This window comes from Psittacula echo (genome assembly GCF_963264785.1).
Source record: "Psittacula echo genome assembly, chromosome: 2".
Taxonomy (NCBI): Eukaryota; Metazoa; Chordata; class Aves; order Psittaciformes; family Psittacidae; genus Psittacula; species Psittacula echo.
In genome coordinates this window covers 120,817,694-120,844,162 of record NC_137737.1, presented here as the reverse complement: position 1 = coordinate 120,844,162, position 26,469 = coordinate 120,817,694, and the positions used below count along the sequence as shown (strand labels likewise).

General features: G+C 40.8%; 1 protein-coding gene across 1 annotated transcript; it reads right to left on the bottom strand.

The window, feature by feature from the left end:
* Window positions 1–26,452, bottom strand: CHCHD7 (coiled-coil-helix-coiled-coil-helix domain containing 7). The gene is made up of 6 exons (XM_080639493.1): window positions 26,161–26,452; window positions 23,700–23,873; window positions 15,713–15,787; window positions 15,068–15,166; window positions 13,822–14,293; window positions 1–13,253 (listed from the first exon to the last, which is right to left on the bottom strand). The coding sequence occupies exons 3-5, from the start codon at window positions 15,761–15,763 to the stop codon at window positions 14,192–14,194; spliced, it is 252 nt and encodes an 83-aa protein (XP_080495619.1). The 5' UTR covers window positions 15,764–15,787; window positions 23,700–23,873; window positions 26,161–26,452; the 3' UTR covers window positions 1–13,253; window positions 13,822–14,191.
* Between the last annotated feature and the right edge of the window lie 17 nt (window positions 26,453–26,469).

The window sequence follows — 26,469 nt, the reverse complement described above, 5'->3', positions numbered from 1 at the left end:
TCTGGGAGTGACAGCCCATAGGCCTGCAGCTTTATTTGCAAAATATTGTTTACAATTTTTATTACAAAGTCTATAGGGAAAAAGACTTAATTTCATTTAACAGCTCATCAGCATTACACAAACTGTTGTTCTGGATTCAGCTTCAGAAAACAGGAAGCAGTACTCATAAGATTGGTTTGTCAGGCTGGTTTTTGCAGACTTTTGTTGTTAAAGAAACAATTAGATGGGAAAATTGGAACTGAACTCACTGTCATGCAACTGGAGTCTTTTGGTGTTAGAGGTCTCTCTGGTGAGCCACAGAGGATATGAGCTGTCGCAGAGTCTTGACTCACCACCTTGGCTGGTGGCAGCCCAGGCTTACACAGGAGGTCTCTTGGCCTAAATGTTCAAAACTGAACAGAAGGGCAGCAGTCACAAATGGTTATCTGTGAGCAGATGCCATGTAGTGCCTGTAGCTCACGTGTCCTAGTCCTTGCACAATCACTTTGCTTAAGTGTGAAATTGCGTAATACCAGTCATTAACCCTACAGAAGCTGTTCCTGCTGGGTTAACAGATTTGATCAGCTCAGTGAAAGATCCAGGAGGTGTGAGACCTAGCAGAAGGTTGAAGATGAGACTGTCCTAGGCAAGGGGATGGGGTAAGGGCAGCAGGGTCTATGCCATCTGACAATGGTGAGCTGTTAGATAGCTACAATTTAACAAACCTTACAACATTCTGTTGACTGATTTCACATACTACTTAAAAAAAAAGCAGCAGTAATATTTAGTTGCTTTCTGTCTCCTGCAACCAACAATTAAAGACCAAACTTTGGTTTGGTCCACACAGTGGATTATTCATTAACCCATAGTGAAAGAAAAGCAAATTCATAGACTGTGTAATGCTTTAGAACGCTTGGCTACATTCAAAATATGTCTCAAAAATCACTTTGATCTGTAGTTTCCATGGAGAAGAATCATCCACTGTACTTCCACTCTGACCATGCAGCGTGTGTTCAAACCAGTTTCTACTATCACGGGTGGAGGTGAATGGAGTGGACACACTTGTCTTCTCAATGGAAAGGTAAACTTTGGCTTCACCTCAGGACAAGAAAACTGAATTAGAACTAGGCTTCAGGTTCCCAGATTAGCTCAGTTTCTGTAAAGGAAGCATGAGTGAAGGCAAAATATTCCCATATCTTACCTCTCTTTTTCCTCAAACTTCCCCAGACAGAAGGAGTCAGGAATTTAGCATATGGTGCAAGTTCTTAAGGACTTAAATTAAGGTATAAAAACATTACAAATGTGATATGAACAGTTAAAGGTCAGGATTTGAGATGTAACAAGTGGTTGGGCATTTCCATACTATGAGTATAGCCTGAGACATACCCAGAGGGCCAACAATCACAAGGAAGAAACACTGCCTAAAATCACAGCTTTCCATTCTGATAGCTTCATCTAAAACTCACAATGCTTGAGCCTGTTATACATTTATTTATTTTTAAGGCAGAATTTACACTGGTAATAAAGCCCCTCTTGTGGAGGATTTTTTTTCTTTTAGATAAAAACAGAGTTGCATTATTAAATACTAAAACAAATCTGCAAATACTCTCAAATATTCTTTTTTTCCATTCTGTTTCCACTTGCTTGAATTATCCTCACAAATGATACCTAGCTTACTAATATCCAAATAGTTTAAACAGGTCTCAAAGAAAGGAGGGGAAAGTATGCTTCTAGTTTTGAGAGCTAAAATGTGATTTCTTCTCCAGAGGGAAAACATGCACATGACCATACACATGCAGTGAACACTCACATGTAAATGCCTTCATAGATGTGTGCTGGTTTCCTCTCTGGTGGTGTTGTGGGGCTTTTTGTTTGTTTGATTTTTAGGGGAAGGAGGCCTAGAAGTTTGAACAATGAAACCATTGGTATAAGTTTACCTGGAAAAATACCTCTCTTCATAATAGGATTAGAGATGGCCTCTCCAGAGGAGCCATTATAGTTGCTGATCCTTACATCACTTTTTTTAGCACAGCTGGCAGAATGTGGTCTGTGTGAGGAATCTGACAGCTGCTTTTCTGCTTTTGGTTAATAAAATCAAAGGTGTCCTTGATAGCAGAGCGAAAATCAGGGCAGACACATAAGGAGCAATGAGCTACTGCCAGATGTCTATTTTTATTTTATCTCAAGAATTGGGTTTTGTAGTACCTGAGGAAGAAGGTTCTGAGGATATGATCTGGCTTCTTGGGAACAGAAAAAAAATACTTTGGCTTCCTACTACTGTCTTTACTGAATCTAAATACCTTTTAACTCTGCTGAGTTGCCAGAGGCTGTGGGCTCTTTATTTCAATGTGTATACCCATGCTGCTTGCTACACCCCCAGATAAGTTGTTAGGAGCAGATGACACACCTGCTAGTAAGCAGGATGTCACACCTGGGTCTCTTTCAAACAGCTTTGATTCTGTTCAGCAGAGAGGGAACATTTCACAAGGTTATCCTCATTTACAGCAACTTGTGACATTCTGAGGTTCATTCAAAAGAAGAATGTCTGAACTCCCTGATGCGAACAATGTGTTTTCTTACTTGGAACTAGTATTCGAGAGTTTACTTCTGTGAGATGGATGGGAAACTCTTAATCATATTCCTCCCAGTCACCCAGAAGGGTTCAACACTGAAGCTCAGTCTTTACAGTCTGCTAACAGCTTCTCTGACATCCATCAGTGAAATTAATGAGCATTCACATGCATGTAAGTTGTAAGTTCAGATCTTCAGGAGAGGTTGTGTGGATGCTTCTCCATGAGTCAAGGCTAGTTTATGGATGCAATGACTGAAATATCTTTATTGGGTTATATTAGTGGATAACACTGTTAGAAGAAATCCAAGAGAAATTAAAATATAGTGAGGTTATTGAAGGAAAACTACTTGGTGGTGTTTCATTTATTTTGAAGTGTCCAGATTTTTGTAAGAAATTGCTTTTAGTCTTTTTTCCTGTTGTCAGAGTTGCCCAACTTTAAAAATAATCAAATTGAAACAAAATATGCTTCTAATTTTAAGAGAACCAGATCAAAACTCCTTTTTAACTAGAACCATGTGATTAGGAAGGAAACAAATATTGTTTCAGCTTCAGAAACCAGGAAATGATGGCTCAGTCTAAGGAATATGTGTATTAAGAAACATAAAGTTAACTTGGCAAGCAAATACCCAAATGCTACTGTTTCAAAATAAAACTATTTTCTATCTCACTTTGCTAACAAAACTCATTCCAGAAGCTGAAATGGTGGCATCTAATATTGGTTTGCCTGATTACTTTGCATAACATCAAGAAAAACTTCTTAGGGGCTTGTAGATACCTTACTCTAATAAAATCCACACTAAGGACCCACCTTCAAAACACGATGTGAAACTCATTCTGGCAGTCTAGTAAGCTGTGTTTAGCACTCAGAGAGTGCTGCCTACCCAAAAATAGCAGGACATACTAGACAATAGCAGTAATTTAAATAAGGGGAATATAAACAAAGTCTTCTTCCTATATCTCTTAAAGAAATTTGATCTTTATGCAGTTCAAGAGCTTGAGGTAAGGAGTGGAAAGCTATAACCTCCTTTTTTTTTTTTTTCCTTTGACTAAGCCATTTTAAGGTCATTTGGATAAATACTGGAGGAGTCAGTGTTATCTGCGAGCTGCCTGACAAGACTCCGTGTCAGACAAAATCCAAAGCACATGATCTGTAATGTCTCATCCAAGACCCATTGTGACAGCATATCCCAAATCCCACACACATCTTTCAGTAGGGAAAGTGATACAGGGAGGCAAATTCTGGCAGAAAAATTTCCATTCTTATGGTGCAATCATCTCTCTTTGGAAAAGTCACACTTAATTATAAAAAGCACCCAACTTTTGTGGTTCTCAATCTTGATGGAGAGATGATTTACTGTCCAGAAATGTTGAAATCTGTATTGAATATGGGCTTATGAAAGAAGAACTCTGCATATGCCAAAGCATTCAGTATCCACAAAAGGGTTTATGCATGTGAATTTAACACAGTGAATGGCTCCTCTTTTTAGAAACTCCAGACATTAACTGTGAGGCTAGAAACGGAGTCCCAAGATGCTTTCTGGTGCTGTGAGAATTTCCTATTCCAGCCCATTTGGGACACCTTATCACTTATGAAATGGAAAGCAGTGAAGAGGGCATCCAAAATAGCTCACCTTTCGTTTGGCTTCAGTATTTTTGAGTTTCAAGGATGGTTGTGTAGCACAATATGAATCCCTTCTTTCAAAACCTGGAGAAGCAGGAGCACTGCAGTAAGTGCATTGCTGTACTCCTAGGGAGCCACCCTTTTTTGCCTTGAAACTTCCCACTGCCACTGGCTTCACTCCTTCCCCTTCAAAACACAGCATGAACCAGATAGCTCAGTAAGCACCAAACTATACTGCACTAATAAATTTATTGGGAAAGTAGTTGATTTGGCTCCATCTAGTTTGATGAAAAGCAGTTTATTAAGTGAATTCACTTACCTAAAATTTGCTGAATATGTTCTTGTAATACCACATGTCAAATGTCCTTTTTAAAGCTTGTGCAAGAACATCTGTGAACCTCCTGTGTCAGAAACATCTCATCAAAAGTATTAATCCTTCACTGAGCAGAAAATATGATTTCGCTTCAGTTAGTGCAGAATTTAGCAATGTAAAAGTTGGACTGGAAATAAATCACGAGGGAAAACATGCACATAAAATAATTCTCTGAAAGTGAATAGCAGTTTTAGACCTGATAAAGGATGCAAAAAACCCCTGAATCTATTAACATTTTAAATTAGCAAATTGCCCTGATTTTAGAAACAGTGTCAGTTTCTTGCTGCTTTACAGAGGCAAACTGGCAGCAGTAATCAGCAACAACTGACCTCATGAGCACATTCACATATGAGCAGTGTGCATTTCCAGACTTGTACAAAAATCAAGCAGATCCATACCCATTTGGGTCAAACTGAGCATGAGGTTTCCCTGACACAAGGAGCAGCTGGTTGTTTGCAAACATCCAGCTTTACAGCAGCCTTTCCGGCATGCTGATATCCTGCAGCTGCCAACTGGAGGAGGCCTAGAGAGATACTGATGCTCTCTGCCAACTCCTGGCTGGCAATTTTTCTACACCACAGAAAACCAAAGCACTTTGTGAACTCTTCTTGTCCCACAGCAACTCTAAAAGAGCTGAGGTGTTAAAGTATTTATTAACATAATTGATTCTCGGGGGTTTGAACATTAACATTTAAAGGGTAGAAACCTGATAACTGCTTTTAGTTCACAAGTAGGTAAAACCTACCAGTGAGCCTTTTCAGTGCTTTTCTACTCCTCATCCATGTGGGTTTGCAGCACTTAATTGCAGTGTCATCATATCTGGTACTAAAAAGACTGGCACACTGTCAAGAAGACTATTTAAACTGCCCAGTTGGAGACACTAGGAAATCGTGGCTCCTTCTAGGTTTTATCTGCCTGCCACCTCATACAATACAGCAGAGACTAAATAATCCAGGAGGTTCCTGGAGCAAGCGGAAAATAACTTCCTGACACAGGTGGTGAGGGAACCAACTAGGGAAGGCATCCCCTGAACCTGTTGTTAGTGAACAGAGAACAACTTGTGGGTGATGTGATGGTTGGAGGCTGCCTTGGGCACAGTAATCACAAAATGAGAGAGTTTTCGATTCTCAGAGAAGTAAGCAGGAGGGTCAGCAGAACTGCTACCTTGGACGAAGCTAGTGAAGGGTCTAGAGCACAAGCTGGATGAGAGAGCTGGGGCAATTTAGGCTGGAGAAAAATTGGCTCAGGGGAAACCTCATCACTCGCTACAACTACCTGAAAGGAGGTTGTAGCAAAGTGGGGTTTAGGCTTTTCTCCAAAGTAACAAACAATAGAACAAGCATAAAAAGGCTCAAATTGAACCAGAGGAGGTTTAGACTGGATAATAGAAAAAGTTTCTTCACCAAAAGGGTTCTCAAGCATGACAGGATGCCCAGGGCAGTGGTAGAGTCCCCATCCCAGTAAGCATTTAAAAGACGTGTAGATGCAGCACTTAGGGACATGGTTTAGTGGTGGACTTGGCAGTGCTAGGTTAGTGGTTGGACTCAATCTCACGAGGTCCTTTCCAACCTAAACTATTCTATAATTCTAAGAATCACAGCCCTTGTGTACTCACAGCTTGGAATAACTAAGTCTCTTTTTCAAGCACAGAAAGCCTTGCTTGACCTGTGATAGCAGCTGTGGCTTCAGCATTTTCTCCCAGTCTTTTACTGCTCACTCAGACATGATCCCATCCAGCCCAGGGCTAGGAGTGTGGCTGCAACTGCACCTTGAGGTGCCCAGGGGTCTAGCTGGGCTGACCTATTGCTATATTCCTATTGCTGCTTTTCTATTTTGTAGCTGGATACATTCCCCAGGCTGAAGCGCTGCACCAGCACCAATGTGGGGATCAGAAAGAGGCACCAGCTGGAGCGGCAGGAACAAGGAACTTGGAATGGCAGTTGCTGAAGGGATACACTGAAAATATGACCCTCAAGTAACATGGCACAATGAAAATAAGTTTCCTTTTAATAGACTTTACAATCATTCCCCAGGGCTAAAGGAGTGAAATGCTTATTCCATAAATCCCAACAGTGCCAAGGTGGGGACAAAGCCTTGGTCCATCAGCACTGCTGGCTCCAAAGTACAAAGCAGAACATGAAGCACCAGAGACTTTTGATATCAAAGTGTTTGGCATCCACAGACTCTAGATGTCTGAACACAGAGACACCCAACAGGCCCTTAGGGATCTACATTTTAAATATGAGAGTCAAAGTGGTCCTTCCACCCTGTATAGATAGGAACAGCCCAGGATCTTAAACTGTCATCTTTAACTTATTTAAGGAACTGCTTTTGTTTACCTGTCAAGTAGAATACTAAACCACAGCATTTCTTAGACCATAAGTAACATCTGTGCAAATCCATTCACCACTAGGAGACCTAGAGGCAAAGAACTGAAGACTCATATTGCACAATATGGCAAATTCATAGCGCACACCCTGCTTTAGGATCTCTCCTCTATCTTCAATCCATCCTGATCACTTCAACGGTTGTTCACAACTTTAGAACCAAGGACTGCTCAGAGGTCCACATTTCATGGCAAGAAAAATTTTTTAGATTAATGTGACAAAGTAGTATTACCAACAGGCTCTCTCTGTGCAAACAGATTGCAATCTTTTACCATCAATGAAAAATGTTTAGATTCTTTAGGCTTAAGTGTTTGCAAGCTTGAACTGATTTCTGCTCTTAGGCTAGCTTTGTCTTAGAGCTGTGAACTGCTTTTAGTATATTCAGCAGGTGTCTCTTTCTAGCTTGGACATTATCTTTTTTTTCCCTCATTATACATCACCTAACTCATATTAGAATTTTTTTCCCATTTTGACAGACACGAATTCAATTTTGTTGCAAGCATACGCAACAGAAATCTGACCTCTGACCCATACAGTTCCCTATCTGTATAGTTTGCAGGTACTTAACATTAGCCAGCATTCATATTCAACTGTTTTTACTGAAAAGCAGCTAAAGAAATGTTTTCTCTTCATCCCTTCCAGTAACAGCAAATTTAGAAAAAGGGCTGCTTTTTAAAAAAAGTTTTGTTGATTTGTTACTATTTTAAATCTAGTGATCCATAGCACACGTGAAATGGTGTTTTGCAATGACTGAGAGGGGGTTATTCTTATTTTACAGGGCAATGGACAACATTAATATTCCCTGGCACAAAGGACAGGATTTGTGCCAGGAAATTGTCACATGAAGCATTAAACAAAACATAAACATGGCATAGTGAAGGTGCTGAAGTACAGGAATTTAACAGCACCTTTCCAAAAGAAAAGGCTGAATTAGAAAGCCTTTAAGAGAAAAAATACAAAGTATATTGGAGAACATGTGAATTTAAAATACTGGGTGGTCAGAGATAAACATAAAGGACAGGCAGGCAAAGCTGCATGCATTTCTGTTCCACTGAGGATGTTAGATACAAGATAAACTCTTTGCTAGAAGAGAATGAAATACACAATAGAGAAAAAGCTAAAATAGAAGACAAGTATCTGTGGCAATGTCTGCTGTAAAAGGGTAAAAATGTTTTCCAGGTAAAATAAGAGTTTGGCATTGACAGGAAGTTTTAGTTACACAGCAGCTTCTAAACATGGCCCATAGCTTGCATCCACTAATGTGATCCAGAATAAATACGAAAGGAGGCAAAACGTTTTTGAAACTGAAAATGAAAGCAACGTTAAATAGCAGGGATTGAGCAATTTCCATTTCTGTTTCAAGTTTGTGTTTTGCCAAAATCACTTAAATATCAGGAAGTATGCAGTGCATAACTGTTTATCAAAGTAAAACAGGTAAAGAGGTAGCCCAAAGGCAGCTGGACTTTTAAGACAGCAGTAATTCATCAGCAATTAATGTTTGAGTTTAAAAAAGCAAAACCCAAACAACAATAGCAGGTTGTGGAACAGCTCCAGATAGATTTAAATTAGGGCTGGGGCTCCAGACATAATCTATTCGAACTGAATGTTGCAAATAAACATGGAGGTTGTGAATATGACTAATCCTTTGTGGTACAAAGTACCTAGAAGTTAATGCAAATACCACTATCTACTTAGAAGTGGAAAAACCCTAGATATGGAAAATGATTCTCAAAATTAATTTTAAAAGAATCTTTGGAGGGAAAAATAGATGTATGCCTAGCTTCACTGACAATGAAGATTATTAGCCTGGAAAAAAAATGAACCCACAACAAAAGAAATCTGTCCAGTTGACAGAAAAGCCATGCCATCCAATTTGTCTGATTTTGTCAGATTATTATATAATAAATTAAGGAATTGCTTCCATAGACAGCACTGGGAGAAAGCATTTCATACTAAATGGCTCTCATGTCAGTCCTCATAAAAGATTTGGTAGGGAAGGAACTACTAACAAGAACTAGACCATCTGCCACATTACTTCAGCATCAGAAAGGCATGAAACATTTCGTAGCTCTCAGCACAACTTCCGTGTTATTTTTACCATTCCTTCAGTGCCTCAGCTGTGTACAGGCTAACAAATGGCAGGTTGCTGCTCAAGAAGCCAACAGCCTGAATTACAGACAATGTACCACCATAAAGAGACTGGAAAGCTTTTTTGAGAAAGGGCTATCAGAACTTAAGAGATGTTTTCATTAGCTGCCTAATTAGCATTTTATGTAGATATACAGGTAGTTTTGGGGTTTGCTGCTAAAATAACCTTTTTTATTAAATCACAGGGAATTAGCTGTGTTTTGTGAAAACAAAAAATACATTGCATGAAATGTATATTTTGGGTTGAAAGGACAGTGTTGCAAAAAACAGACAAAAAAAAAAATCAGTTGTAAAATACATGTATGAGCAGGGAAGATATTCCAGCCAGAGAGAATGGAAATTAGCTTGTGAAAGATTACTAGGCATAAGACAATTAGGGAGGATAAAGCCATAGAACAAAACCTCCAAGATGAACTTTGAACTTCAGGCATGAATTGTGATCAAAGTTCAAACACAGCGTGGAAAGCAGAGTAACTGATAAAGCAAAAAGATACTATCAAAATCAGGATTGTATTACACCTGAAGAAGTTAAAATAATAATGCAATAGGAAAACAGTGTCCAGGGCAGAACATAGCATCAGTGTGAAGACAAGAGGTTGAGCTTATTGAAAGGGATGCTGAAGACAGGCAAGTTGCAAAGGAATTTCAATTTAGCAGCTCAACTGTCAAAATGCAGGTAATCATGTGGGATTTGAGGATCATTACACTTAAGGCCTTAAGACTGAAAATCCTTAGAAAGGAATTTTAAAACAGAACTCATCAGGATAGAAACTTGAAGCATGGAGAAAAACTACTTATTCCAAATCTGATGAGTCTTAGTTATTATATGCATGGTATCATGTGTATAAAACATACTAAGGGTTTATTTTAACGACCTACTGTATTTAGTCAGTATAATGCAGTACTTCCCTCTTAGAATTTTCTTCTATCAAACAGGCTGCAACAAAAACATGAAAAAAATCTCAAGTAGCATGTTTCTTTTACTTTGCACTATTTTCAATACTCACAGAACTACTTCCTCCAGTTGCCTCAAATTATTTCAAGAGAACAGCCTGCAATACCATACTATTTTTCTAAACTTTTTTCACAATAAGATTATCTTTTTTCAAAGCTCTTTTGAAGATATTACTATAAAGGTGCAGATACTTTTAGCATGAGTTAGGGGCTGCCTCCAAAGGTACTGGAACAGAATAACATCATATACTCTACATTCATCCTGTCTGGTCTGCAGAAGTTTTAGGGAAACCTATACACATGGCCTTGATCACAAGAGTGTTAAAGTTTTATTACAAGACCACTCGGAGCTGCAGCACATGCAACTCCCTGCCTTTCAAAGCTTCAGCTATTAAACGTGAAGAAGTTTTTGGGACTCTAGAGCTAGATGACTACTAGCATCTTCAAGAGCACAGACTAAGTTGTGGCAGCACAAAACTTTGAGCCAAACATACAAACATGCACTGGGAAGTAAAGGGAAAGATGAGATGGTAAAAATGTACAGATGGGAGCCTGGACATTCACCTGAGCCTGACAGAGAGCCTGCAGCTGCCGCTTAGTGCTCAGCTGCGATCAAATGACCACAGTGAAAAATACTCTTTTTAGGACCATATTCCAAAGCTTCTCAGGCTACACAGAAACCTGTTTTCCAGTAGTGCTTGAAACTGCCCTCCTCTTCTGTTTATAGAAAGAGCACCAATCTTCCTTCTCTCCTGCATGAATTCTGTGATCTCTGTGGGAAGAGGCTAAAAAAAAAGCTCAAAAGAGCCAGTAGTGGGTGGAGTGAGTCTGTTTTCATGCAGTCTGTTGTGCAACAGCACCATCCAGCTGTCAAAAAAATAAAACATTAATGCAGATTTGGTCCTCATATCACAAGCAAAATGAAGAATTACACCTATTAAACCCCATAGGTCTTTTCCCAGCTTCTGAATTAATTATACTGGTCCACTGTGTTATGTTTTCTGGCCTAGTACACAAGAATGTACTTCACCAAAACAGAACTCAGCCTAGTTATTCTGCTCAGTAAGACTGGCTGGCTACAACTTACCTCAGTGTTTTAGTGAAGTGTGGAATGCAAACTCTCCAGTATAAGGAAAAAAACCTGTATCTTTGGCTCACAATCAAAGACAGTTAACCACACTACAAAAATTAATGGAAAAAAAATCAACAATTTCATAAGAGCCTATGTGTTAGCTATCATAACTTACCACTCTTGAGCCTCAATAGTGAAAGCAAGAACATCAGCGTTCAGTGAGGGGGAAAAATGATGAAAACTTAGACTTCAGTAATGGATTACTCAAGAATCACTATGACCTGACCTATTGCTTTCCAAGACTTTTCATAAAGTTGTCTTATTTAACAGTAACTATAAGGCATATGCAACAGAAATAAACGAGCAAGTAGCATTCTCTGCAATGGTTAACAGATTACCCAAACTAATCTACAAGGTCACTGCTTAAATTGCCCTCAGTTCTTCATTAAACTCAATTCTGTCATAACACCCACAGGGGGCTTACCATGTGTGTCCAGTGATGATCAGGAAGTCTAATATTAGAATACTGATCTTGCATTACATGCGCCTTAGCCTGTCCTGTGATCCCACATACTTGCATTGATACTTGAAAGCAGGGAACACATCTCCTTTTCTGACTTTCCAAAGTCCAGTCCAGTCCCAGTTCTTTAGAAACACTTTACAAAGTAGTATCGTATGCCTATTATAATCCAGAGATAACTCTGTCATCCTTTAAAAGAAAACAAAAACAGTGGAAGCTTTCCAAGTAAACACTGACAGGAAAATTTTGTAAATGCAACAATTAGCCTATGAGAAAGGGCACTCTGACACTCAAAGAAAACCTGAAAGGAAAACCTAGGATAAAGAAGATTAAGGAACTTGAGCTTATGCAAGGAACAATCAGCATAACCACATCAAGAGGAGATGCTGTTTTTCTTGCATAGAACTAAAATGTACAGTATATATTCATGTAAGCCCAGAACATAAGAGCACAGCAACAGGCAAACAGCAGCACTAGAATAGTAGCTAAAGCCATAGAAGCAAAGAACATGCCCAAAGATACAGCAGAGGTGCCAAATGACAAACCTGTGCCAAGTAGGAGAGAAGGTGCCCTTAGACAGCAATGCAGCAAAACCAGAAGAGTCCAGAGAGACACAACCCTAAGGAAAAGGGGACAGTCAGCTCCCCAAAAACTGCAGATGAACAAGATCATCAAGTAGAGGCATGGACAATGAGGAAGTATTATGGCTAAGTTTGACTAATGAAAGCAAAGAGCTCTCTCTCTAAGACAGGTTGAACAGAGAACACAAGACCTTCAAAAGCAGCTGTATTAGAAGTCACTGCAGGATTACGTCATTAGATCAGAGACAAAACAAAACTACTAGTTAAAATAAAAGCTGGAATGGGAACAGACAAAAATGCTCAAATTGGCAAAAAAGAACTGGTGCCAAATGGACAAAAAAGGAAAAACCGGTATGTAGGAGAGTGTTGGAAGAAGGTGACAAGGGGGTGGTGGGCAATGAAGAGTCTTTGAATCTATAATGAAAGTTTGCTCTCCATTACACACACAAAAAAATCAGCAAAATTTTCATTTTAGGTACAGAGAAAGTAATTTAAAATAAAGAATCTGATGATCTTGATTGAAAAAAGTCTATTTCCCTTGCCAGAAACTGACCAGAGAACTTGTGACATAGCTTGGAGGCTGCACAGCTACGCTCACAGAATTCAAAAAGCATAGAGTTACACACTCCTTCCAGTAACAGAAAGGGCATGATCAATCCATTTCAAAACTCAGATGCATAAGGGGAACAACAGACAGAAAGAAGAGGAGGGGCAAAAGCAGATCTCCAATTGTTACTAGTCAGGTCAAATAACAAGGCAGAAGGTGGAAACAGCATAAAAATTCCATTAGCACAGAAACAGGCCTCCAGTGGAAAGAAACAAGACAAGCCAGACATAAGGAGAAACAGGAAGCCATGAAGTCTTTCCAAAACAGTCCAAATAGAGAGACAACACTTTTACACACCATCCTCCATGAGGTCAGCCAGAGTTCTGCCAACTTGATTGCAGTGAGTCCTAAAGGATTTCACATGGAACTTGAGCTCATGACAGCGTTTTTTCTGTTTTACCATAGGGTACAAGCTTTTAAGCCAAGACACCAGAAGGTACTAGAGGTAACAAAACAGTGTTTCCACTAGACAGCAACTCGTTTACACTTAGTAGTTGTTCAGTTTAGTTAAGGAATCAGTCTCACTTAAGATTAGAGTACCAGCTCAAACTGAGCTTTGATACTCTTGTATGAGTAAGCATTTCCAAATCTAGGGCTTCAGCTGTCCAGAGAGTCTTAGAGAGATGTACTATAGTTAAACCTGCCATGTCACTCAGTATATGTTTACACCTCTGTGAGTCCCTCCCACGTGCCCCCACCAGTGAAGTATCTATTTGCTATCCACAGATGATACTATTCAGTTTGGACCCAAGGAGTTCAGTTCTATTTTCATCAATCTCTCTAATCCTGTAAGAAGCAAATCTGATTTATTGCAAGCTTCTGCTCTCACTGATGAGTGTAGCGGGAGACTTAATGACAAGCTTGTTGGATTTGGGATTTTAGTTCATGAATGGTCTTATTAAACTGGGAACACAGAATACAACTTGTGAAAACAGCGGTAAGATCACACACAGTAAATACGCACTACTAGGCAGAATAGCTGGATACCAGAAACACTTTGCACATACCAGTCTCTTAATCTGCTCCATCATTAGGACTACACAGCAACACTCACCAGCTCTCTCCTTTCAAACAGGATTTTTTGTGAGTCCCATTAATTTTATATTTAGCATTTCAGAGCAAATTAGTTTCTACTTCCAAAGTACCTAGATGTAATCTGTGTCAATACTGTCTTCCAGTGAGAGGCCAAGTTCCCAAGACAGGGAGCATGAATAAAACCAAGAAGTTTTATCCTAGAAAGCTCACACATTTCCAAATTTAGCAGCTCATTTTAATCCAAGATATGGCAACCTTAAAGTCTGGTTCATGAAAGGTAAACTTGCTGCTGGTAAATCTTTGTATGTATGGTGAAAACAGTCAAGCAACACAAGTTTCTAGTCAGTAGGGCTTCCCCATCGATTCCAACATTTTCTTTCTCTCTTCTGCTGAGGGCATCTCTGGTTTCACTCCATTTCTTCTCCTTTGCATCATAATGGTATGCTGAAAATAGGAAATGACCATGAGAACACAGATTTCTCAGAAGTCTCTGCCTTAGAGCTCTGAATAAGATTCTTTAATAGAAGTACTCTTTATATATCAAGAGCCTGATACTCTTAGTCTGATTAGCTGGTAACGAAATGTGATACTATTTAATTGAAGAAATCTGATAGCTTACCTTGCTGCTTCAGAAAATAGTGTAATGGGAATACTGTAACTTCACTATGTCAGACTAACATCTGTAAATTTTTTTTTGTAGTTTGTGCAAGGCTAAGCTAGAAAACTCTTTACTACTATGGCATATGAAAATAGAGAACAGTTTAACTGCACGTAGTTCCTCATGATGCTTCTCTACCACAAGAGAGAAGGAAATTAGGACACCACCAAATAAGAATGAACTTTTCCTAAGCTTCATCTTAGGTTCAAGTAAACATGACCCAAAACAATACAAAAATGGGAACTTAGATTATTTTCCATTACATCCATTTAAAACAAAACTTATTACTAGAAACATCTGATGCAAATTCAGAGGGAAACATTATCAGGTACTGCAAAAACACTCATAATGCAAGAGGGTAAATTTAAGAGAACCAAGTACTCTGATGTGCACCTGCTTAACTCTTTCAGCAATACATACTGAGACTAGCTAGGCCTGCAAGTCACCATAAAACCAGTAGCAGTCAGCACTTAGTCTGCAGAGTTCAGAAAGCAGTGTGTCAGAAGTAATGTACTTAAAGCGAGGCAAAGAGTAAAATTCAGAAAATCTACTGTGCTTACCCAGAATTTTCTGCAGTTTCTGTACTTCAAAAAATAAGCAGTACACTTATCCTTATTATAGTTGTTGTCATCCATACATTTATTAGAGGCATCTGTTTCCTGTATTAGGGAAAACAGCTCAGGGCTGACGGAAGTTAATGTACTCAAAGTCTAACAATTCTAACAAGTCCCAGAACAAAGATAGGAGGCAGCTTCTCAGATGAAATACTATCAAAGGGAGCAGAGGAACATCTATCACAAAGAATAATCAGTAAGTCCAAGCAATGACTTCATTTGAAGACAACAGACATTAGTGCTCTTTAAATAGTACTGATAGAGTCCATAGAATAGTTGTTTACAAAGATGTTTGATATAACCCACAAAAGACTTTTAAAAATCAACCAATCTTGTCTAACCAGGATTTCAGGCTCTGGTTTTAAGGACAGAAAATTGAAAAGATTGTTATTAGCTGTATTATTCCTATTTATGAGGAATTGTCATTTCACACTTACTATAATGTATGATTTTCCCACCTTCAGATTCTTTAAGAAACTTCTAATGCAAAATGCCAATGTGAGACTGCTACCCATAAAAAAAAAATCCTCTAGAAATTGTATTATTTAACTTTGAAACATACAAACCAAAATCCCAATTTGATCATCTTACCACTACACATGGATTTACATCATGGTCTCTAAGTTGTGCATGCCTGGACATTCTGGACAGATACTCGTATGTTGGCTAGAAACAGAAAAGAAACAGGTTAAGTATCCACTTTCAATAGTAAATCAGGATTAAGTCTGGGCTTCAGCATGTTATAAAGGCCCTCCAATAACATACAGTTTGGTTGCCTTAAAAAAAGACAACAAAACAACGAACCACCACCACACTTTTTGCAAAATGTTACTTCAAAAGCACTAGCAGCAAGACAACTCAAGCAAGTTTAGCCTGTCACCAAGAGTGCTTATTCCCTAACAAATTCCTGCAGATAATAGAGCCACGGCAATGACTCTTACACCAGCCTGTCGTATCACTGAGGAAGTGACCTCGTCTAATAGAAACAACTCCACAGAAGCTGTTCACAGCCAACACACTGGAGACACTTCAGTAAATAGTGTGTGGGAGCAACGTACAAGTAAACTTGTCCAGATTTGTGGCTATTCCTTTGCTAGATCACATCTGTATCTTCACTGAGCTCTCCCAGGTGTAACAAGTGCCCAACCACCTCCTGTGCTGCTGTGTCAGATCTTATTTAACAGAAAAAGGTTTCACTGCGAGGGACCAGACCCACTTACACTGTGTTTGACAGCTTGAATCGTATTTTTCAAAAGTTTAGTAGTTTAATACTGACTCTAGGAGCTGTAAGCTTGAGACAGAGTTCAGTGCCAAGAACCTAAACTGATGACATCAATATGAACAGCAGATCCTCATTCCCTTTACAACTTCCCATACATTGCCTCAGGCACACATATGGCCACGCAGGTATTTCTTCCAAGCAAACAAGAAATCTAACAAAAAATAATGATGACCAGATGACTGTCTTTGCAGCAAATTAAAGTACAGCTGATCAAGGAAACTGCTGAAGAACATCCTTGCTTGATCTTCTAACTTAAACCTGTTTCTGTTCACGTAACAGACTGATAACTGCAAATCTGCAGTAAAAAAACAGTTTTGCCTGATACTAGCAAACAAACAAACAAAAAAAAACCCAACAAAAGAAAAGCAAACCAAATGAAAAAACCCCTCAAAAAACCCAAAAAAACCGGCAAATACTGTTCTTACTAGCTCATAGACAGAAAACAATGTTTAAGATTGAATCAAAGAAATCACTCCACAATACACACTGTAAAGCACAAGCCTTTATTGGCACCAGGAGCACATGGGGGTTCAAACCTCCATACACATGTCCAAAGAACTGTAAATCTTAGGGGTTCTTTTATACCTACTTTTCATCTTGATATAATTTTACCTAAAGGATACATTCATGCAATTCAGTAAGTTACATAACTTGTGGTTTTCCTATCCTATTGTGTTAGTATTAATCAGGATTCTTACAACTGTTTACATTTGAGCTTAGTATGATTGATTAATTGCTAATACCTGCGAGCTACATGCTTAGTTCTTCATTCAAGTTTTTATCATATTTTGTCATTAGGGATGTCCCTGCTTGCAAGCAGCTTACAAAAACAGATGCAAGGCTGCCTATGTACCAGAGTTCTAATTTACTGTGTATCATTCTATACCAGGAGGGCAGGTCCTTACTTGCAGACAGGCTTGTATTAAGCGTGTGTGGTCATACACTTCCTAAATAGCAGTTATGTCAATTAAGGCCTAATAGCTTGGTCTCAAACCCCCCTTTTCTTTAAAATTGTGCAAATTCTTTTGTGCAGTCCATAGTATGTACACTTGTTGAGCTACCGTACGAACTTTCCACCATATCTACAAATTAACAATAGTTAATAAGGCCATAGTCAGTATTAGCATAAGAATGGGGTGGACCTGAAAATTAAGAAGTTGAGTTGCCATAGGAGATTGCCATTTTGTCCCTCCCAAGAAAATTTTGCACCGGCGGTGTTCCCCAGTTGTCTTGATGTTGGTGACGATTTCTTTAATTTCTTCTACACTGTGCTTAACAGTCCACACTGCTCACTGGGAAGTTTCACTGACCTTATATATCATCTTCGCAGGTCTGGGTGATGCAACATCTTCTTGTGAAATTGCATACACAAAAGTTGGTAGCACTTGTTTCCTCAATACAGCTATCAGTCATTATATTCTCACAGGTGGTTCTTATGGAAGAGCATCCCTTTTCAATATAATATACTTGGGAGCTTGCATGAATGACAGGGATCATTTTGAAAATGCAATGCTGTCTTCAGTATAGAGACTCAGATCTCCATTTTCAGTTACAGCATTCTCACAGATGAACCCTAACTGTTCCCTCAGAGTACAAGCCTCTATGCTTATAGTTTGTCAATTCTGGGTCTTAAATTTTGCCCATACATTGTGTCCCATTGGTCTGACTACAATGCCTTGGTGTATGGTCTCTAGAGACAAATACAGGAAATATGTCTAATACTTTGGCATGTTCAATTGTCAATACAAAAGCAGTAATTTCCCTCTGAAATGGGTTATATGTGAAATTTACTAGTTTCCACCATGCTTGATGTTTTCTCAAAATCAGTACTATTTCTAGCAATAATTGTTCATATCTCTTGGGGCAAAAGTCCTGTTTCTCCTTCCCTAATAATAGCTGCTGCAACAGATTGTAACCAAAGTTGTGACTGAATCCGGTCTAAAGCTAGAGACAGATTTCCTTGCAAATTCCCTATAAAATTAATAATGTGATATAGGTCCTGGGAGTTGTGTTCTGCTAACACTGTTGTAAGATCACTTACCAACTGCTGTGTTTAGGCAATGGTCAGGTGAGATGATCTGAGTGGAATTTCTGGATTTCCTAGCTCTAAGGTGACTGTGCTTAATTTATTTACTAAGACTTCTTGATCAACAGAGTTTAAGACTCCCATTCCTGATCCGAACCATCCCATCAAGTCCATTCTGTGTCTAGTACAGGGTATTCTAGACTGAATCCAGGCTTCCCATCCTACAAGACTTTGGTTAATAAAAGATTTACATTCCGATTTTATGGTTGAGATATCAGCCTGATGTAAGTCTTCCCCTTGATATTGTACAGTATACAGTCATACATAAAGCATTTCAAAAGGGCTTAGTTTCTTTTTTAATCCTGGTCTAACCCTTATCCGCAACAAGGCTAGAGGTAATGCTTGACTGCAGTTTAAATTAGTTAACTAATTGTAACTGCCAATCAATTCACACTATCTGACTGATTTGCTGTACAACTTGTACATAAAAACAAATATCTTTATCTGAGGATATGGTTGCTGGTACTCCAAATCTGAGGGTTATTTCATTAAGGAGCACCTTGGTTAATTCTCGAACCTTGTAGCTCCAGGTTGGAAAGGCTTCCAGCCAGCCAGAGAAGATACCTGTTAGTACTAAAAGGTACCTGTACCCCCCTTTTCTGGGTAGTTTAGAGAAATCAATCTGCCACTGTTGTTCAGGGACACTGCCCTTCCCAATCATCCCTAAACTGGGTTTATTAGTAATCTGGAGATTATTACAGAGTTTGCATTGTTTTGTTATTTGTGTTACTGTGGTGTACAGGTTACATCCCACTATTTGTCTCTTTAAACTATTACATAAGGCATCTGCTCCCCAGTGTGCCTTATTATGTTCTTCTTGAACTATTTTCCATAATATTTGTTCTGGCACTACTATTTGTCCTTCAGGAAGAACATAAACTTTCAAGTTGTGCCTTTAAATCCTAAGCTAGTTTTTAATCTTCTTTTGAATAAGAAATTTCAGAAGTAACACTTACTATCTTTCCATTTGGTATTATGGCCAGTAGGTTTACTACTTCTTCTTCTGCCGCTCTTTGCCACCAGTCGGTTTTCCTTTATCCTGATCTGTGTCACCCCTTGGTGTCCTCTGCAGTGCATCGCTGCCACTTGACTCGGTAACTTTGTAGCTTCAAGAAGCCCCAGTATTTCCGCAGAGTACTTGATTTGTTTTCTGTGAGACATCAAAAGCCTATGCTCTTTCCACACAGCCCCATGGGCATGCACTATGCCAGACACGTATTTTGAGTCTGTCCAAATATTAATGTCTCTTCTGTAGGCTAATTCTAGTGCTCTTCAGAGCAATCATTTTCGCTTTTTGTACCAATGTTTCCACTGGCAGGGCTCAGGCTTCAATGATTCTCTGAGTAGTGGTTACAGCATATCCTGCTTTCCAAACTCCATTTTCAATAAAGCTGCTTCCATTAGTGAACCAGGTTTCCATTTCCAGCAGGTGTTCTTTTAAATCAGGCCAGCTTGAGTAAGTGGCTTCAAGGGTTTCTAAGTAGCCATGAGTTACTGGCTCCCTGACTGCTGTGGCACTGCTGAGAAAAGAGGCTGGGTTGACAACAGTAGTAGTGACTACATCTACATCATCTTGTTCTACCAATATTGCTTGGTACTTAAGGAACCAAGAGGGAGATAGCCAGTGCCGCCCCTTCTGATCCAGTACTGCAGATATGTATGCGGTATCAGGACAGTCATCTTTTTTTTCCCCACAGTGAATTTTCGAGGTTCCTGGATGTTTAGGACAACAGCTGCCACTGCCCATGGGCATCCAGGCCATCCTTTGGTTACTTCATCTAGTTGCTTTGAGAAGTAAGCTACAGCTCTTTTATAGGGTCCTGTATGTTGAGCTAGGACCTACGGCTATGCCTTGTCTCGCATGTGAAAATAACCAAAATGGTTTGGTGATATGTGAGAGTCTGAGGGCTGGGGCTAGCATGAATTCCTTCAATTCATTAAGTGCTCATTTTGCCTCCCCAGTCCACTGTAATTCCCTCATTTCTGTTTGCAACAACTGGTATTGGGGTTTTACTAATATACCATAATTATAGATCCAGAGTCAACACCAACCTGTCATCCTGAGAAATGTTCGAAGTTCCTTAGATGTCCTGGGCTGAGGAGTTTGGCAACTTGTTTCTTTGCATTCTTGTCCTAATTTCCACTGCCCCCTGAGACCTCATAGCCCAGGTAGGTGACTTCCTGATTCATTATTTATGCCTCTTGCTGAGATACCTTATATCCTTTAAGTTCAAGAAAATTTAACAGGCTTACTGTCCCATTCCCTACAGCTGTTCAAGGTTTTGGTGGCTATCAACAGCTCATCTACATATTGGAGCAAAACTCCTTCCCCAGCGGGTGCTGTTCAGTCCTTAAGGTCATTTGCCAGTTGGTTTCCAGATAACATTGGGCTATTTTTGAAGCCTTGGGGTAACATGGTCCAGGTGAGTTGGAATTACCAACCTGACTCTAGATTTTCCTAATCAAACGCAAACAATTTTTGTCTCTCTGGATCCAAGGGCAGGCAGAAAAAAAGCATCTTTTAAGTCTAAAACAGTAAACCAAAAAAGATTCTCTTAGTTTTGTTAATGAAGTATAAGGGTTGGCCACTATGGGATGAAGGTCTTCCACTATTTTATTGACAGCTCTTAGGTCTTGTAGTAATGGATAGCTTTTCCCACCCGGTTTCCAAATTGGCAAAATGAGGATGTTATATTTGGATTCACACTCTACTAAAAGGCCAAATTTGAGAAAAAAAAAAAAACAACTATCACAGGTTTAATTCCTTTCCTGTCTTCTAGTTTGAGGGGGGATTGTTTGATTCTTATCAGTTGGGTCCCAGACTTCAGTCTTACTTGGATCAGTTTGGCATGCTTTGCCTTAACTGGTGTTCCATCAGCCCACACTTCTGGATAGACTTGATCCAAGATACCCAAGGGGACCTGCTTTGTTACCTGTGGCTGGATTAGAGCTAAACTTAATACTTCCATTAGTTGGTCATCTTTAGCTTTCATTTGTATTTCATCATTTTTAAACTTGATCTCCACTTCCAACTGTTTTAAACAGATCCTTTCCTAATAACGATTTTGGGGTGTTCAGCATATATAAAAATATGTGCGTTCCTACCATTTTACCCATTTTATATCAGAGAGGTTGCATGTATGGTACCTTCTGTCGCTGGCCTGTTGCCTCAGTCACATTTAAAGATTCACTATCAATCAAAGCTAACTGTTGATTTAACACAGAAAACATAGCTCTGGTGTCTACTAGAAATTCCACATTTGTGTCTTCTTTCCTCAGCTTCATTACAACCAGGGGATTGTCCGGGGTTTGATCCTCCGGTCCCCCCTATTCTAATTCAGCGAGGCATGGGAGGTACTCCTCCTCCCTTCTCAATTTGGGACACTGCCTTTTCCAGTGCCTTTCCTGTTTACAAAAAGCACACTGATTAGCCCTTACCCTATTACTAGGAGCCCTCGTGTTATGACCCCGAAAGGATTCTTTCTATGCACCTCAAGTTTCTCATCTCCCTGATAAGTTACTTTACACAAGACTGCAATGGTTGCACGAGTGGTTGTTCAACCTGACTTCTTCCTTTCATTATTGTCTCAGTTGCAGTGCGTCTAACCTTAAATTAGAACCATCCCAATCTGGGTCTAGAGCTTTAGTGAAGATTGTAAATTTCTTTGCCACATCTGTGGGATCTTCTCTGTAAGTCCTTGCTATCGCTTTCCAACTTCCTAAGTCTCCCATAGAGAAATTAACCTTTAGCCTCATGGGTCCCTCATCTTCCCTAAGGGGGGCTTGCACCACACCTTTATCTTTCAATATGGGCAGAGCCAATCAAGCTCACAATTTGGCCTGCATTCTCCCGCTTAGCCGCAAAAATGATGGTGACAGGGAGTTTTGTTGCCTTTCCCTCTCCTTTCACCTCCCATGCTCTGGGGAAGGGGGAGGAGTTAATACTTTTTCTGCAGTTTCCCTGGAACTAAGAAAACCTTCTAGCATTTCCTCAGGCCCCTTCTCCTTGTATTTCAAGCACCTCTGGCCTATAGAGCATAATGAGCAGCACCTCCTCAACTTCTCCTTGCTTTTTATTCTTTTTCTAGTGTTAATACAAACAGAATTTGGTGCAATGTTTATCCCAGTCTTTCTGCCACTCTGGATGGTTTCAGAGTGTGAAAACCTTATCTGCATACATGACTTCATGCCACCTTCCCTCCCTTCGTAGGGAAAGCATTAACTGTAACATCATACCATAGTTTAAGGATCCATTTTCTGGCCATTTTTCTCCCCCTTCCAATTCATGCAATGGCCACCACTGGTTACAATATTTTATCAAGGTCTTTTTGCTCATGCTTCCTCCTAGTGGATGCCCCATTTCCTTCCCATGTGTTAAGATGCATCCCAGGGGACTTTCAGTATTAAATTTTGACTTTCCTGGTTTCCCATTTGCACTTGCTTTGTGGTAGTATCGTGTCCCAGTCGTGCTTTTGTTACTTGTGCACTCGCTCCACGTTACTTTTGCTTTGTTCATCTGTGAGTGTTTCCCTCATGGGAGAACAGAACCGTGGATCGGAACTCCACATTCGCTTTGTACCTAACTGTATGTCTCTCACATACATTCACTCATTCCATACCATGCAGTTATAGTTCAATAGATAGTTCCTGTTCCAGCAAATGCTGAACTATTTCTAATTGGATTTCATAAATCAGGTTGCCCTTCCCTTATATCAAATTTCCCAAAAAATGCACACTTATTACAGATAACACACAGAAATGGGTGAACACTAAACACAAAGTGATAATCCTATCAATTCTACAGCAACATCCTCTATGGATTCTTCAACATGCATTTAGTCATGTCTTAAAGACAGACTAGACAGAGTAGCATTTACTATGAGACAGATGTTATTCAACAGATACAGGGTACCAAATTCAAAGGCTTAAAGCATATCCATACGTAAGAAATTAGGAAGCTGATAACAGTAGCTAGGACTGCACAAATTCCAACCTCTATCTACATACATGCCAAATCAGGACTATAGCCTGGAATCTGGGCAGGACTTTAACCTGCAATCCACACAAACAACAATGGGGACTCTAACCCCAACCACCTGTGTACCGCTAGTAAGTCAGTGCTGCAACACCCAGCATATGACTTATGGGTAGCCCCAAACCACAGGCTAAGAATTTCCTTCAAAGTAAGGTAGTGCTTTGAAGTTGTGTACCTGTCTCAGGATCTTGTCCGTTCCTGTGATAATCCAACGGAAATCAGGAAGTCTCTCCAGAGAATTCTCTAGGGGCACCCTGATGGTCCCCGGCCCCAGAAGGTCTCACAGCCAAACGGACAGTCTCCGGCTGGCTTGCCAACTTGATTCAAAGAAATCACTCCACAGTACACACTGTAAAGTAAAGCACAAGCCTTTATTGGCACCAGGAGCACATAGGGGTTCAAATCTCCATACACATGCCCAAAGAACAGTAAATCTTAGGGGTCCTTTTATACCTACTTTTCATCTTGATATAATATTACCTAAAGGACGCATCCATACAATTCAGTAAGTTACATAACTTGTGGTTTTCTTATCCTGTTGTGCACTTGGATTAGGGCTACAACTATAGTCTACAGGCTAGTATCAATCAGGATTCTTACAGCTGTTTACCTTTGAGCTTAGTATTATTAACTGCTAATACCTGCGAGCTACGCACTTGGTTCTTCATTCAAATTCTTATCATATTTTGCCATCAGGGATGTCCCTGCTTATAAGCAACTTACAAAAACAGATGCAAGGCTGTCTACGTACTAGAGTTCTAACTTACTGTATATCATGCCCTATCAGGAGGGCAGGTCCTTACTTGCAGATAGGTTTCTATTAAGTGTGTGCGGTCATACTCTTCCGAAATAGCAAACTTATGTCAGCTAAGGCCTAATAGCTTGGTCTCAAGAGGAAGGTTCTTCTTTCCTTTCTGGAGGAAGGTATTCCAGGTGAATAACCCTTAGGTTTTGCACCTTGTACAAGTATACTTTCCTGGTGCTTGAAGTATTGAGGGTTTTTTTGCATTCTACATGCTCATTTTCTACAAACGGGCTTTTTAAAGAACTGCATCAAGAAACCCATCCACCTCCTTTTGAGAACTACCCAGTGTTTAATCTAACTTTACAAATCAGGCAAACATTTGTTTTTTTGTGGGTGCAAGAGGATTTTTGACCTGGCACTTCCAACTCAAATGGAAGCACACACATGTAGGACACAGTAGCATCATCTCAGACTTAAAGGGAGAGGAGGATTAGTAGAAAACAAAGGCAGCATATCACAGTGGATTATCTAAGTTAGTAGGACAGACACAATGTTTGTAGAGATCGGTTTGTGTCTGTGTTTTAACTCTGGTATTAGAGGTGCAAGTACCACCTAAGCAGACATGCCTCAAGGTGTGCGGTACTAGACTGACTTCAGCCTTACTCCCTGAAAGGCTATTTGTGAGTCATAAGATGTATCATCATCAGTGTTCATTATACAAGCTGCAATTAACATTTTCAATTTGATTACACTACCAGTCTGCAACCATGCCCAGTTTAAGGAACAATGCACACAATAGATTAAATGGCTACTTAGTGAACAGGCAGTTCAGGTTCTCATGAAGCTGCTTAGTTCGAAGTAGGCAAAAGCTTACACATACTTAGCGCTACCAAAGAGGTCTGACCAGTCCTGTGCATGTTCCTCCCTCCTCCGCCCAGAAGTACATCAGGGTTTGAAACATTATCAGCTAGAAGGGCAGGCAGGTCACACTGAAACGCTGCAGTGTGATTGAATGAGTAGTTGGGCAGGAAGCAAGCCTTCCTCTCCAGTCCTTACCCATGCACAGGCTTCCCTTCCTGCTTGCAGACTGCAGGTCTGAACCCAACCACAACCAAAGGCTTGTCTATGCCACAGTTCTTAATTATGCTTTAACACATTAACAGTTGTAAACTGTACCACAGAGAAATGACTTTGTTGCTAGCACTCTTTAGCCTTAGGGCTTTTTCAGTTCATAAACCATGAGGATATTTTTCTGTAGGCTCCCTCCCATTGAAAAGTGTTTGAGTTTTTCTAAACGCATATATACATACAAAATTGCTAATTATGCTGCAATACAGCCCAACTCATTAAACCTTAAACCCCGGAGCGAAGGCCGTATAAAAACCTTACCGTTTTTATCCCTGTTACAGCTGACGAGCGAGAAGCGGGAGGGGGCAGCCGGTGGCTCCGGACGCTCGGCACCGCTGAGCCCGCAGATCAGCCTCCAGACGAGAGCTGGGGGCAAGTCAGCTGCGGGCATGCCGCCACCGGGACGGCCACAGCGGGCGCCCACCACCCAGCCCCTGCCTCGCCGATGGTGGGGTATCTGGAGGAGCCCGGTGGTCCGTCTCCTCACGTCCCAGCCATGTCCCGGGCCCCTCCGCCCGCCTCGCGAGGAATCGACCGTTGTCCCCACGGCCACCGGTGCCCCAACGGCCGACGCGCGCGCACAGCCTCCTCTCAGCACCACCTGCCGCCAGCAAGCGGTGCCCGGGCCCCGCCACCGGGCCCAGACAAGAAGGCGAGCGAGCCTTCCCCTTCTCCTGACAGGGAAGATGAAGCGGCGCCCGGCCACAGGCATGATAGGAAGGCGGACGAGCGGGCAGCGCGGGTCGGCTGTGGCAGCACTCACCTCGGTCCCCGGCCGTGTCCGAGAGAGCCCGCGACGGGAGGGGGGCAGCCCGTCTCCAATTCGAAAGACGTCACCGGCTCGGGCAGCCCGCTTAAGTACGGGCGCAGCCTACCCCGCTCCCGGCCTCGCTGCTCCCCCCGGCCCAGCGCCGCCACCGCCCACGCCCCGGCGGCGCTGAGTGGCAGCGCCTGCCCGCCAATAGCGGCGGCGGCGGGCCCGCCCCGGCCTTGAGCGGCGCCTCCTTCCACCAACGGGGCTGGCGGCGCGGGCCGCAGGCGCCGGCTGCGGGGCGCGGCTGCGGCCCTGACT